Source organism: Triturus cristatus, chromosome 2_1 (genome assembly GCF_964204655.1).
Source record: "Triturus cristatus chromosome 2_1, aTriCri1.1, whole genome shotgun sequence".
Classification (NCBI taxonomy): domain Eukaryota; kingdom Metazoa; phylum Chordata; class Amphibia; order Caudata; family Salamandridae; genus Triturus; species Triturus cristatus.
In genome coordinates this window covers 1,142,273,064-1,142,289,249 of record NC_140581.1, presented here as the reverse complement: position 1 = coordinate 1,142,289,249, position 16,186 = coordinate 1,142,273,064, and the positions used below count along the sequence as shown (strand labels likewise).

General features: G+C 41.3%; 1 protein-coding gene across 1 annotated transcript in view; it reads left to right on the top strand.

Annotated features, from left to right (window-relative positions):
- Positions 1 to 16,186, top strand: part of GPAT3 (glycerol-3-phosphate acyltransferase 3) — a 395,920-nt gene that overhangs the window by 236,106 nt on the left and 143,628 nt on the right. The window contains exons 4-5 of the mRNA XM_085636576.1: positions 4,355 to 4,429; positions 7,736 to 7,825. Coding sequence (XP_085492702.1) covers positions 4,355 to 4,429; positions 7,736 to 7,825 — 165 coding nt within the window. The remainder of the gene's footprint in view (positions 1 to 4,354; positions 4,430 to 7,735; positions 7,826 to 16,186) is intronic.

Genomic DNA, 16,186 nt, shown 5'->3' with positions numbered 1-16,186 from the left:
TCTTTCAGCTGCACAAGTTACTTACTTGTGTAACGATATATCTGTAAGAGACATTAGTTAGTGATAGATTTCTTACCGCCCGCCCATCCTCCCCGTTCTGCGAACTGTTCTCTAGGGTTCAGGTCATCCTTTTCAGGGCCCAGGTTCTATTGCACCAGTAGTCGGTCTCTGGCATGGCTCTGCGCTTCTGGCGTGGAAAAGTTGTGTACAGAACTTACGTCCGCCCGCGTGGGCGCGTCTAAGTAGCTCTGACGATGTCATCTCGGCGGTTACGACGCCAGCGACATACGCGGAGCCGTACGACGATGCCTACCGAGGCGCAGGGGTACTGCTGACAAACTTTCCGGATCCAGTCTGACGCCTGGGGATATTTTAAGGTAAGGAATCTATCACTAACTAATGTCTCTAATGGATATATCCTTACACAAGTAAGTAACTTGTGCTTTAAAGCACAACATTTGCCCAAAATGTGACGTCTTAACACTAGATAGCCCTACAGAGGGAAATAGAGCAATAGCACTAGGATATAAAGTCATAAGTTTTAAGATAATTGCAGACATTGCAAAATATAGGATGGAGTGTAGAGAGAAAGGAGGAAAGTAAAGAAGAGATTTCCAGGCTAAGAGAAGGTAAGCAGAAAAAGAACAAAGATGTCTAGTCGGCTGATGGTGAGAGAACGACATCTGGCTATACAGAGATCTTGTATGATGCAGTGTTTGATGCCATAGGGAAAAAGAACTGAAAGGGCAACCGATCAGGAGCATTTAAATGAGCTCAAATGTGACAGTGTTTCTTAAGAGTAAGAATACGACGAGCTGCAGAATTCTGGACAATCTGAAGCTGATGGATAAGGGATGTAGCAAGAACATGAAAAAGAAAATTACAGTAATCAAGATGAGATTATATGATTATCTGGGCAACCACCTTGTGGATGTCAATAGGACGTAGAGGTAGAATATTTTTGAGAACTTTTAGAGCATAGAAAAATCTCCTTAATGTGACATGTATTTCTGCAGATGACAGTGAGGCCACAGCCAGAAAAAAGCTGTGGTCAAGGCAGAGGAATTGATAGCAGCTAGAAATGGGAATTTTCAAGTCTAGACCTGATACTCTTTAACCATGCCTCCTTAATAAAAGCGCGGTCATCAGTATTGTTGAAAATAATATTGTGTAGTTCCTTGTAATGTCTAGCCAATAACATTGCCTTAATGAGTACACGTTTTAGCAGAGGGGAACCATTCCAGAGGTTAAAAGTTGCACCTGGGATGAGTGCAAAGGAAGGCGATCCAGATCTGCAGTACACCATAGAGAAAAGAGTGGAAGAATCTCATGTGGGAAGTCAGACACGCGAGAGAGGACTAAGACTGGAGACTCTGTTACTATTTAGAGCCAGTAGTTCCTCCTTACTGTAAACAATGTTGCTTGTGGTGCCTGCCATCTAATGGGCATCGCCCTATGCCTGGCTTGTGTGCATTTATTGTGCTGACGGAACTCCCTTAACGTGCGGTATTGGCACCACTACCCCATGCTAATAGAGTATGACACAGGAGGACATGAGTTAAAGACTCAATGTGTGCTTCATGAAATAAAATGGCAAGGAGGCTGCAGTGGGAGAATTGAAATGCAAACCAGCCCTCAGTAGTGCCTGTCCACAGCTAGAAACTACTTTCCACAGGTGACTACAGATAAAGAATGTTTGTTCTATAACATGCAGTATCACGTATCACAAAGTATGTGCCTAAGCATCTCAAGCTCCTATGCAAACAGTAACAATGTGAAATATAGTTTGTCAATATAGCTGTGTTGCATTGAATAAGAAGTCTGTTTTCTTCGTTTCTTATTTAGCTCTCCCCAGGGAATACTTGTCTTATTTTTCCTGTTCCCATCCGTCCTTTATTCTTTTCACAAAAGAAAAAAAAAAGAAAAATGTACTGAAAATAATGTTTCACATCATGAAGACAAAGCATTGTGAAACCAAGCTGCTGTTGCCCTTCTATGCATGTCCCTGCACTTCTCTAAATGTGTTGTGTTTCATAACTGGGTGTTGCAGTGCCCGCGCTGTAGAATGTCCTGCCACAAAGGCTGGTCACAAGAATGCAGTAACCAAGACTTTTTCAGTGCATCTAACTGCAATACTCCTATTTGGTCAGAGATGAACTGCCATGCATCCATCTGCTGTGATCACTTTTCGTTGTCTGATATTTGTAACCCAAACATTTTTTTTCTCCTTTTCTATACATCGATAAAAGTTAAAAGCGTACTCGTTTGCGGTTACGTATACGCTGCTTTCTGGGAGCTGGTTGTTTCCAAAGTTGCCCTCTAGTGGGACATCGGAAACAATTGTTGAATGTGTGGTTGCGAGGGTGATCGTATAGTTGAGGAAGCATCAAGATATGCGTGGCATGGTAATAATTCCTGAAATCGGGTAGTGCTTACCCTCCTTCTCCGCTTGGTAATAGGAGGTTTTTAAGACTGATCCTTGGGTATTGTTCTTGCAGAGAAAGCTGCTAATTAAGCGGTCTAATTTAATAAAGAAGTTTTTCTCATAATGTATACATGGTAGGGTGGAGAATAGAAATACTATTAATGGTAGTGTGCTCATTTTAATAAATGCAACTCTCCCTATTATTGACAGCTGTAGATTCTTTCATAACTCTAATACATCTGTAATTTATGGAGATTACTGGTTTATAATTTAGGTAATATAGATCTTAAACATTTTCAGATACCCAGATGCCCAAATATTTTATTGGTGTTTTCAGATAGTTAATGGCCGAAAGGAAAGCAATGCCTGGGGAGTTGTATTAAATAAGAATATTTCTGTTTTTCTTTATTAACTGTATAGCCCCCTAGCTTTGAGAATTCCCCCGGAGATAAAAGGCATCCCTGTTGGGTTCCACATCAGAAAATGATTACTTTTGTTGCAGATCCATTCACTATTAGTGTGGCTATTGCCCCTTCATATAGAGCTATTAACTCTAACTAGTAGAGCTGGGAATCCTTTTGCCTGTAATGCTCTGTACATGAAGCTGTATGCGTGGCTATCGTTTTCGCAAATACTTTATAATCCCCATTTAATATGGTTATAGGGCGATATGAGTTGAGTTGTTGCAGGTCTTTACCTTTAAAAAAAATAATTATTAGCATTCCTTTACGAAAGGATGATGGCATCTTGCCTCTGCTTAGAATATCATTTAAAAGGAGTGTTGAAGGCTTATTTAATTCTATTAAAATTGTATACCATTCGGCTGGAAACCCTTCTTCGCTTCAGGCTTTTTCTTTAGCAAGCGTTTTTAATGGTCTAAGCTATTTCATCCTACGTAAATGGCTGTATTAATACGGCAGACTTTTAATACGTTCAATACAGGCAACTTTAATCTTCTTACCTATTCTACTATCTCTGTATCTGAGGGGTTAATTTGCTCCTGTCAAAGATTCCATAAAAGGACTCAAATGCCTTCTCTATAGCTGATGGGTCAGATGGTAAACAACTATTGCCATCTATGATTTGGGTAACCTCTGTTTGCAAACAAACTCAACAGAAATTTACGTGATCCCTTAGTAAACACACACAAACAAATTCCAGTCACTGAAATTGAGCTAAGGAACGATGATGGATCCAACCCAGATCTGTGACTGGGGGTGAGTGTCTTAAAAGTTCTAGCCCCATCACTGTTGCAACTCTGCAATGAATAAAACAATGGTGATTAAGTCATGCTTTTTACCCTTAATCTCCCTGGATCATTGTCCTTTTCTTTATAGAGAAAGCTTCAAACACACTTAGAAGTATCCTTTACGGTTGGCCTGCTTACCATTTTAATTTTAATCGGAAAGATTTTATTTGAGGTTTGAAATTAGGTAAAATTAGTTAAGGTTCTGTCAACTGAGCAGGTAAAAGGTCGAGCTGCATGAACCAAATGTTTCGTAACTTCTACTAATTTCTTGTCTGAACATCAAGCTAAGATTGAAATCGGGAGTGAGGGGCGGGGGTGGGGTCTTATGGAGGAATGAGGAAATCGTTGTATCTATCTTTATAAGCTAAGTTTAACTATGTGTAGTAAAATGCTAGAATGCTCTGGAAAGCAAGTGCTTTTGTTTATTTACATGAATTCGCTATCACCTTGTGACTTTGTTTTGCGCATAGTATTCTCGCTTCTGCATGGTCCCTGGCTCACATCCGCGCGGGTTCTATGCAACCGATTCACCTAATGCGGCTGTGGCAAAGCTGATATTGCTGAGTTCTGGGATCTAGCCAGCTATGGAAATGACAGGAACGTGGATTGTAGTGGTGTGTGTGTGTGTACAAGTGTCTTGGTTTCTACGTGGTGTCAACAGCTATTCTTATGTTTTGCAGCATTAGCCTGGCGACCATCGGGCTCAGCTTCCTAATTGTAGGAGCCACACTGGTTGGGCAGCTGCCCAACAGCAGGTAATCTTTTCTAATAAATCCTAGCGTGGGTGACCAGAAATTCCAAGAAATGTAAAGCTGTTCAGATACCCTGTTGGCATGAGCCTCTGTTTTTGTTCCAGCTCCTTTGGCCGGGCAACATATAGTTTTCAATGTTTCTTTGGGTTGTCATTAATTTTGTCAGCATTATTTGCGATATTTATTACAATTACTGTTAGTGTCGTTGTCTTACAATAATAACTATTATAGCTGTAATAGTATTGCACACAGTCATATGTAGATAAAAACCCAGTGAGAACAAGAAAAAAAAGAATGAAAATGTCCTTCCGTCCTAGACATTAACAATTTAGTTAATCTCCACAAATAACGAAAATGGGAGTTAAAGACAAAACAAAGAAATGAAACAGAGACTCTAAAGAACAAATCAATGTGAAATTGAGAAGGGGAATGGCTGAAGGCCAATGGAGTAAAACAAGGTGACAAAAAAGGAACAGAGCAGGAGTGTGATGAGGGGGGTTGGTGGTTATGAGGATCACTGGTACAGTCTATTTAATTTTACAAGAGATGGCAGGGGAGGGAGCTTGAAACACTCACTTCGACCATCCTCATCATTTTTTTTATTTAATCACCAAATTTTATTTTTGTGCTTCATATTGACCTAGAGCCTTTGATCATTGCTATCATGCTGTTTGTTCTAAGACCAGTTACACCTCATAAAACTAGGTGGGATGAAGACAACTAAGAGCCTGATTTAAAGTCCACGGAAGGGTTACTTCGTCACAGACGTGGCAGATATCCTGTCTGCCGTATTACGAGTGCCATTGAAAATAATGCACTTGTGTTATGGCAGATGGGATCTCAGTCACGTTTGTAATGGAGAAATTATTCCACCGGACTCTAAATCAGGCCCCAAGTCGGTGCTTAATTTGTGCCGGTGGTATCCGGTGCTCGGCACCAGCACTTAGTCGTCAACACCGGCACATATGACAGTGTGCCACATGGTGGTGCTGTTTGATTTTGAAATTAGCACAACAATAGTTGTTTATTAATTCACTATACATTAAAAAGGACTGATACCTGCTGCCCAAGCCATTCTTATAGCTTTGAGGGCCTGCAATAGTCTGCATTGATACACTTGCAGGTGTGTGATGGTAGTAGTTGTGGTGGTACTTTCATTGGCAGGGGTAATGGGTGGTGCAAACTGCAGTGGCCTCCTGACAAGGGCCCAGGCACTTATTTCTTGTTACAAATTAAGTACTGCCCCAAGTTCCCATTAACATCCTACAATGTTAAAGGTGTGACTGGGTTAGCCCCAAGTTAGTTTTTCAGGGTTATAATTGACATATTATTGCACCCCTGTTGTGCCTAGACATGGGTCCGATGTTCCTTCTCATGCAAGATCTCTTTCTTTAACCTCATTTGAACATAAATGTTGCACAAAACAATGTTTAAATAATATCAAGATTGCTCACATTTTCTGAAAGTGAAAATGTAAAGTTCTCTAAGGAAGGATCCAAAGACGTGTGGCGTGTTCACACCCCAACAAACCAACATCACAATACTTTATAGAGCCCTACTAAGTCCTTCCTGTTTGCTGCAGTGCAACATTTAATACATATATTCCTGTGTTTGGAGCTTATCAAAAGAGAGGAGCAGGTCTAACTGCGAGCAGTTAAATGTCCATATATATGATAATAAAGCTGTGTCATACAAAGCATTACGAGAATAAACATGTTTCATACAGTATAGGATTTTTCTTAATTTCTGTCCTGTTGCTTTCTTAAAACTGGCATTTATTCACAGAATTATTGCAGCCTGGTGTTTAATACTTTTGTGTTTACTAAAGGAGTGCTCCTCTTGCAGAGTGAAGCACTGCATGGTTTTGAGTAAGATTTTAAACATTTATGGTAGCAAGCTGATTGAAATAGTCTGGTCCTCTGCATGAGTGTTTTTAGGTTGAATGATTCCCCCAATGAGTCATTTGTACCACTGTGTCTGTTACTGTGTAGTAACCTTTTTATGTTTTTCACTAAAAACTAGGAGATTACAACAGTAGTTAAGATCAATAGGTTTTAATGTATTCCTGTTGTTTTATGGATTTTTAATATATTTTTAAATATTTATTCATGATACTTTATTACATGATGTATTGTTTATATAAATTTGTCCTTTATGATCTGTGTTTTTATATCGTATAAAGTGTTTTGACTGACTGAGTCATTTGTAGTTGGTTGAACGTGTTGCTGGTTAAACCTGCTGAACTGGCTGCTGTTGTCTCTCCCTGTCTGGGAACCTTGTTGGCAGGTCACGTGGCCTGGACTCACCCCTGTAAACACATCCGAATGCAGGAAAAACTTAGGTGCGGATTCCACAGGTTTCCTAAACGAACAGCGAGCAGCTGTCTTGGCTGGTCTCACCTGCTGAATCGCAAGCCACTGCTGATGGAGTAAACGCGCTGTGGTTAAATGCTTTATTGTATGGGTGTCCAGTGTATGTCCAAGATGGCAGTATCAATGCAAGATTTTCAGGATATTCATATAAGATAAATGTACATATAATAAGCATAAATAGAAACAGTTTTTGTAGTGACTGGCACTTTGAAAATCTCCTATGGATTCGGCTTCTGCACTGTTTACCAAGTGAAGGGATGGATGTTGGACGGAAACTTAGTTCCAATGTCTGGCTATCCTTTTACCAGAGTTTACCCTGCAAAATAGTCATTTAGTCGAAAGCATTTTCAGGAAAAGTTCATGTTGGACCAACATTTCAAGGTCATGGGACCCTTTTTGAAGTTTTGATAAGTTGAGAGATATTCAATCTTCAAGCCATTGAAAAGAAGCAAGGCTGGTTATCACCGTTAGGTTCATCTTAACTCCATTGTAAGCCGCAGTACTGTGTGCCACCAAGTCACAAGAAGTGTTTTATTCCAACGGATATATACAATTTGTGAGTTTTTGCATTTTGCGAACTATTTTTTTTTTAAACAAAAAACTTTAGCAATTTCGCCAATTTTTAAAAAGTTTTAAAACAAAATAGCAGGTGAAAATGGTCAGAAAAGTCGTTTTTGCCTGAGGTATAACTGAACAATATGTACTGTGTAGTGGGTGAAATCTCAAGCAAAAAAGGTTTTTGCTGAAAAGTTACTATTTTGCTCGCAAAATTATAATTTTAATCCATCTGTTATGTTTTTTTAACCCACTCTGGTTGAGTCCATGGGTAGAACAGGAAAGGAATGATTAAGTGGACTTGGCATGGACCATACCAGAAGTTCTCAGTTCAGACTGCAAAGGTGACTTTCATATTGTAAAATGTGTTTACTTTTTGCAGCTTCAAGAATTGGCTGAGTGAAACGGTCCACCTGATTTGTTCTCGGATATGTGCCAGAGCCCTTTCTAGTGCTATCCAGTATCATAACAGGTGAGTGGACCTGGGGTCTTGCAGCCACTTACATTAAATGAGATGATACCAGTCCTGGTACCATAATTATGCTCTCTCTGGAGGCTGCCATGCAAGCCAGTTATACAGAACTGCCATCGACTAATATTCACCAGCGCATGTATTTACCAGTTTGTAGGCTGTAGCATCTGATTAAAACTAACTACCATGTTGCTAATTTAAAAAATATAAATATTCAAAGCAACATATGTAATACCTGTTTAGAATCCTTTTTTGAAGTGGTTCATGACAAAGAAGAATTATATGAGGCAATAATCAATTACGAATATACATTCAGCACTTATTGGCAAGTAAATACTACCAACCCACTGACCAGATTGGTTGCCTGGGACATGGACCAGGTTTAGGGGTGGATTTAGTTTTTTTTATAGTATGGCACTGTATGGAATGGTATGTCGAAGTATCATTCTTTGCCTGGTTATGTCTCCCAAAATGATAGTATGGAAGTTGAAGTCCCACGCGTCAAGTATCCCATCTATGCACATAGCATCAGAATGACATTTGCACAACAAGAGGTGCAAGGAAAAAATGTGTTAGGTTAAAATGTGCACTAGAAAATATTACCTCATACTACACCATTATCTGCAGTTCTTCTTTTTTTTTTTCCTTCTTTTTTTTAAAAAGCCAAGCCAGTCTGTTGGCAACGTTTGTAATAATGTAGTTGAAATTGATTTGATAAAACTGAAGAAATATCAGGTAGAATGAAAGTTGTGAGTAGCAACACCTATTATGATGTACAGTCATTTCAAGAGATAAGTGAATCTAGTGTGTGCCCCGCTCTTGTGGTCAAGGATGTGAAAATGCCTAAAACTTCAACGTAGGCTTCACCTAAAGAGAGGGCTGCATTTCAAGTTTTCCGTTCTCTGCTAATATAGTCAACCTTATGTAAAGCTAAACCTCTCACATAAATTGAATATGTCTGGAAGGAACTCTCCTGGGAACGTGATGTTAGGCATTCATTTTTCAGGGTTAGCAGAATAATATTCTACTGCAGCAATTAGAGTCCAGTTTATCAGTAATACCCTTATTGTGGGAATCCTTCCCACCCCAGCACCCGGTGAATTTGTATATCTCAGAAATATTGTACCATGAAAATATTGTCTTCAGTTATGCAATTTCTAGGAATATTTGTATCAAGTTCTAATCACTCTTCTGTCATATTGACCGTGTTGAACAACCTTATTGGAAGCGGCCAAGGATTTACCTGCATCGAGAGTAGGGTCTCATAAAAAATGAGGAAATAGAGAGCTAGCATTACTGCCAAAGAAGGGAAAAGAATAAATGATGGTCTAGTCAATGAAAGAGTTTACTCAATTTCCAAGTTGTTTGTCGTACCCACCAATATACTGTCTATTTAAGAAATAGAGTAACACAAGATGAGTCAATTAAGAAATAGAGTAACACAAGATGAGTCAAACATCAAACCCTGTAGCGCTCAGTTTCCCATATTTGCTTTAGTTAAGACCAGATCTAAAGAAAAGAAAATAGTTGTTCTGTAGAAAAAGGGGGAATCAAGGGAGCACATATAAAAATCAAGCTTGTAAAATTAAAATTCATCCTGGGATAAAGTTAACTTCTGATGTACCATATACAATATTAGCTACCCAAGGCTTATTGTTGTTGCCTTTATTGTTTTATGCCTTTAGATAGCCTTACAAAAGATTTTGTTTGTGAGAAGACCCTGAGTCACCTGACACTAGTCCCTGAGCTGTGTGCAATTAATATCGTGGAACCTCTGGACTCAGTACGCAAATGATATTGATCAACTTGACTTGGTAAATTTATTCCCAGTTGTATATTTTAAATAGATCTTGAATATTTAATATAGTTTAATCCATATGATTTTATAGGGTGAGGAGTTGGCCTAATGGCTAGGGCGGCCGACCTCAAATCTGGGGAACCGGGTTCGAGTCTTGGCAATGACGCTGAACATCCTATGATTCTGGGCAAATCACTTAATCTCTCCGTGCCTAACAAAAAAATGAATGTGTCTATCAACACAACTGGTGCTATTTAAAGTGCTCTGGTACCCGATACCGGGTCAAGTTTGCGTTATATAAAACTTCGTAAAATAAAAAAAAAAAAAAAATACATCATGTCTACATTTGTAAATACTGGCAATTTGGTAAATATAAAGCTGTGAAAGAAGGTGGAATGCTGGTTTGGAACACCAAATCCTGAATTAAATTAACAAGTAATTCTTGTAAGATGGAAGTAGCAAATGCTGTTCATTTACGCATTAGTATTGATGTCACTCCATTTCCACCAGCTCCCTGGGTAAAGGACTTAGGAGTAAGATTGCCTCTAATCTCCATTAAAAGTAGTTCCTTCAGAAAAGTAAGAGGCAATTTGCTAACCAAAAACATTGTGGGTGGCACAAAAAATAATATTGCTATATCAAATTCACTATTTATTCTGTGAGGGTTGGATCCTATCTGCTTGAGGAAGATAAATATTGTCTTTGTGGCATGACCCAAATTTGTGTTTATAAGAATTTCCACATGCCATTGCCCATTGCCACATAAAACTTGGCAACCTTTTTTAAAAGAGAACTTTATTGTTTTTCTTTGCATAGGAAGTACACAAATATAACAGTAATTTGCTGGCAAAGTTTATAGCACACAGCATCAAAGGACTACCTTTATAGTCTCACATCAGTTAGGAAGATTACGGAATGTAGGAAGACTGTTCAGTGCTGCAAGCCATTTACAAACATGTATCAGGCTTAGCTAATCAATAGGAAAAAAATCATTTTGTGAGTTCAGGGATCTAAATGTAATTAGTTTGCAGGGTACATGGATAGTCTCTGATTTCTCCTTGAATAACTCTTCTGATAAAAAGGTGACACATGGCCACACAAAAGGGAAATGGATATTTTATTGAGGATAGATTTTGGTTTGCGGTTTAAGGTATTGGATATGCAAAATATATAACTGATGGGATTCACATTACATTTCTCTTGTGTGAGTTTATAGGCAAATAATTAAGTGTTATATTCCAATGTTTATATTCCACCAGCATTCCTTTGATAAACAGCTGAACTACATCCCCAAATGGAAAAAATTAAGTTAGAGGAATTGTTTATCTGATGTAATTATAGCTGTAGACTTAATTTCAATGATAATGGAATCCTTAGTTATTCTACGGACAGTGAGCTAGCTATAGTCTGGACTATTCCTGGGCATGATTACGATGTCAGTCGGAAACTAAACCTCCCGACTCCTTGTTGGAGTCAGTTCCGACCGACTGATTATGATGCTTTCGAACACCATTCGGAAAGTCTTCCATTGAGTTCAATGGGAGCCTGTGTTCCAACCGAAACCATTGAAAAAAGGATGGTTGCGGAAAACCGTGCACCCTGTGGCGGGCACCCCATGGTGCCTGTCACACTGTGCATGGTTCTACGGGGTGGTCCTTTGGGTACCCAACGGCCCCCAACCAGAGGCCTCAGGATGAAGGGGGGCCTGCTAGAGGCCCCCAAAGTCTGTTTCCGACAGCCTTTTCGTGTCGGACAAATTGAGTCGGAAAGCCTGTCGGAATCCGACATCATAATTAAGGCTCCCTGTTTTCCGTTTTTACTGATTTTTACAGATAAATACAGACAGAAAACATTTATTTTCTTGTCAGTATTTATTTTTAAATGTGGATAAAAACGGAAATTGGTTTACTTTTTGAGTAATTCTAAATACTCTATGCCATGACTGCCAGGCCAATAACTGTGTGGATTGATAGGTAAGGGGGCTAAAAAAGAAAGTACTTTTAGTAAAGAGGCTTTAACAAGTAGATATGCACAAGGTTGATACTAAAATGTGCATATTTTATTAAAAGTGCATTAATTTATCTTCTGCAGGTGTCTACAGCATTGAAACCTAGTAGGCATTCAAGCATGAGTGCATATTTACCGGTTAAATAAATGTGGAAATATACTAATTTCAGCTTCATTTTTCCACAAAACCCAAAATAAATATGGATAAATACAGATAAAATTTGCAAAAAATAAATATGGATAAATACAGACGGAAATGTCCACAAAATAAATACCATAAAACCGGGAGCCCTAATCATAATCGGTCGGTCGGTCGGAAACGCTGTCCATTGAGCTGTACGAATCGGCTCTGACCGACTCGGAGTTTCCTAATGTAGGATCCAACTGACCGAACGGTTTCCTTCTATCGTAATCGGTCAGTTAGAAATATTCCGAGTCGGTCAGAAACATGTGTCCCGACACAGATTAGGAAAATCCGAATACCTTTCGGAGCCTTTCCCCAAATTGAGAAGAAGGAGAAATTCTCTGTAGGGAATGTGACATTTAATATTAATAGGTAATATTAAATAGGAGAGTACATTGGGATATGCTTTGACATTCATCAAGGGTGGTAGCTTTTATTGGCTCACAACTAGACTATATAGTTGTTTGTATGGAACTCTTTGCAAGAAAAATGGAACAAGCTCGAGGATCGTTTCCCTGCTGTTGGACATTGGGGCTTGTCATCTACAACGGACGCCGCAACCTGGAGCCATAGCGCTGTTTGAACTCACCAGCTGCAGGGGAGAGCCTGCTACTAGAGATACACGCATTCGGGACTGCAAGGACCAGGGAGCTGTGCGTGCTCCACACCGGCTGCACCTGGCCCTCTTCCCGACTCCTCCCCCGCAAAGTACTTAACTACTCGCGGCCCCCGCTTCGCGGGAGCCGCTCGAGGATCGTTTCCCTGCTGTTGGACATTGGGGCTTGTCATCTACAACGGACGCCGCAACCTGGAGCCATAGCGCTGTTTGAACTCACCAGCTGCAGGGGAGAGCCTGCTACTAGAGATACACGCATTCGGGACTGCGAGGACCAGGGAGCTGTGCGCGCTCCACACCGGCTGCACCTGGCCCTCTTCCCGACTCCTCCCCTATCTCCGCCCCCCTCTTCTATAATATCGTAATACAGTCCTCGCGCGCTAGCGGGACGCGTGCGGGACGAGAGCCGGGGCGAAGACCGGGCAAAGAGCGGGCCCTCTGAGGCCCTCAGAGACACGAGGAGACCGGACTGGGGTAACTCCCTATTCGCAACATCTACTAATCGCGAGTCTACAGCTTCACACTGTTAGTATTAATATGGCTGCTATTTTAGCTACTAACTCTCCTGCTAAACATGGCGTTCCAACCAAAGGTACATTGGTAGACTATTTCAAAAAGATACCTACGGACAAGGAGATTACCCTCGCTGAACGAAGGGTTGAGCGACGCCGCTCCATAGAGTGTATGAAAAATAGGACATTAATGGACAGTATATCTCCTCTGCCTTTGTCCTCTATTGTGCTAAGCCCTTCTACCCTGACGCAGGAGGCGCTAGCCATGGATAACGTCCCAGAGCTGTTAAGAACAATTGATCCCACACCCAGTAATTTTAACTCGCCACTAGTTTTAACTAATGTGTCTTCCCCCAATACTTCTATTATTTCTGGAAAGGAAATTGATATTGTTATTACTCCAATTGAACCGAGGGCTAAGACCACTATTAAAAAGCCAGGGAGGATACAGGTGTCCAAAGTTATAAGGCCCCCCCCGCCCAAGAGAAGAAAGAGGTTAGGCAACTTGCCAATTCGTAATATTAATCACACTGATTTTGGCAAGGGCCCCATACAAATTGAGAGCACTGTATCACTGACAAAGGCTCCATTATCACACTTAACTACATGTGACTTGGCTGCAACACCCTCCCCTTCCCTGGTTGTTCCTCCTCCTGACTTGTCTCGCCCTCCGTTGCTCCTCCCTGAACTATGTACAGTGACATCATACCTTGAGAGCATCGAGAAGCTGATTAGATCGTTCACCCTACCTATCATAGAAAGATTAAAAAATATAGAGTCACGACTGGGGAATCTAGAATCTTTATTCACAAAACATCCAGGTACATCGAAAGATTCTACTCACTACCCGTCTCCCCCTACGGACTTAGATCCACCTCTCACGCACACTAGGATTAATGAGATAGGTAGCTCCAATTCTCAGCGCAGGGATAAGCCCACCCTTACCGCAATTAATCTAAGCCATGGCCAACACGTAGATGGTGAACTAAGGAAGGAATTAGTAATCCCTAACAGAGTAACATCCCCAAACGAGAAGGGGGAGAATCACCTCTCAGTTAGAGTAAGCGATTCACGTAGCCATCAAGTTAATTTGCCCCCAGAGGCGGTACCATATGTGGTGGTGTTAACAGAAGTTCCACCTCTGGATAAGGGCAGAAATGAGGGTTATTATAACCTAAAAAATAAAATCGTGCACTGGCTTAGGACAAATAGACCCCTTCCCCCTAACATCAATGGAGAGATACTGCATGTTCGGAGACTTCCTTGGTTGGGCCGTAGAATCAAAGATTTAGAAGGGGATGTAATCATTATTAACTTTAGAGACCCTAATGCAGTCAAATACATCTTAGACTACCCCTTGGGCTCCACACGGGGATTTATAAATCCCCGTGTATTATCATATTTTTACCCAAGATCAATAGTCTCTAATAATGTACATCCCAGGGCTCCAAGAAAAACAGTGGCCCCTCTTCATCCATTCGTAGCACCATCTGCTTCCCTTGTTCCACATTATAACACGCATGCACTTAGCCATGTGGCATATGAAAATGCAGCAGAATGGACTATGGTTCCATTTAGGAATCATAGAATGGGACCTCGGAGGGTGAATTACACGCTACCATTTACTCCCCTCGAAGTTGTCAATAGATTTGGGGCCTTATCAGGAGTTGATGACTGTGATTGACTCAGTATCTCTTCTGGTTATGGACATAGCACACAAGGGGACCAGGATGAGGGTATGGATTTGATTTTCAAACGGTCGACCTGCTTTCTACACCACTCTATCTCTGACAGGCAATCTATGTCCTCACTGGCGGGTCGCTTAGGGCCCCTGGAACATGCTCTGGTGGCCATAGATGAAATAGCTACCGAATCTTACCGTTCCGCAAACATGGGGAACGGGGTGGAGGTGGGGGGTGGCAGCTTCCTACGAAAGCCCAAAGTTCTACAGGGGTCCTCATGCAACGCACAAAGCGCACGGGAGGTCTGTGCTCCCCTAAGGTTAGAAGAAACTACCCCGCATGAGGCTTCTATGTCTGTAACTAGAACTATGAGGGCTTTAGAGATTATGTCATGGAATGTGGCTGGGCTTCCCAACAAGTTAGGTAATACTGATTGGGAAACCTTTATTAAAGAACATGATATATGCATGTTCCAAGAGACGTGGTCTAGAGAAAATCTTAGCCACCCCGGTTTTGCTATTTTTGATATTCCAGCTAGATGGGGCGGGAAGGGATGCCCGTCTGGTGGCCTATCAACATGGATTGCTTCTCATTTAGGTTGCACCGCCGAGGTGGTAGAAACTAACTCTCTGGATATCCTATGTGTCGTCTTGCGTTGGCCCAATGGGGCGGGTCTGAGACTGGTAAATATACACTCTAGACCGGTTGGAGTTGCAGCCACCTCAAGGACACTGGAGGATCTAGGGCTTTTTCTTGACTCCCTCACTGGCCCAGACATACTCTTGGTCGGAGGGGACTTCAATATTCAGTTTGAACCACTCCCGACGTATTTAGATGGGATCACCAGTGAGGAGGATGACCTCTGGGGAATCGAAAGAATTATAGGTCCGCCAGTCAGGGTAGCCTCACCTCTCTTATTGCAAGTTCTAACATTAACATTGGCAAACTCACTCAGAGCATGCAATGGTAGGTTCAAGGGGGATAACCTGCCCCAGCCAACTTTTAACAGACCAAGGCAGGAGTCGCGGATCGATTACATACTGATCAAACTCCAAGATTGGAAATTGGCATTAGACTTTAAAATTGCCCAAAGGGCTGATAGTGATCACAACCCTCTAATCCTTTCATTAGCTGCGGATGGTCTCCTTAGGCCAGATTCTCGGGGAAACGGTTTACCTGCCCTTAGCCTTACTCTGTCTAGCAACAGACGAAGACTAAGGTGGGATAGACTATTAGAAAAACCGAACCGTATAGCTATATATGAGCAAGTGGCTGAAACTTTGGAAAGAATGGAGAGCCTTCTCCCTCAATTGCCCTCGTCGGATGGCTGTTCTTCCCTTGAGGATATCCATCAGGCTCTTTGTGTTAATCTAGCTGAGGTATTGAATCCTGTGGTCCGGGGCAGGAAACCGAGGAGCGAAAGAGGCTCTTGGTTCAATACCAGCTGCAGGGTAGCAAAGAAAGATCTCCTCCAAGCACTTAAAAATAAGGAAACATCCTTTGTGATCAGGGAAAAGAGGGTGGCCTATAAGTCCAGTCTGGAAGCCGCGAAAATAGACTGG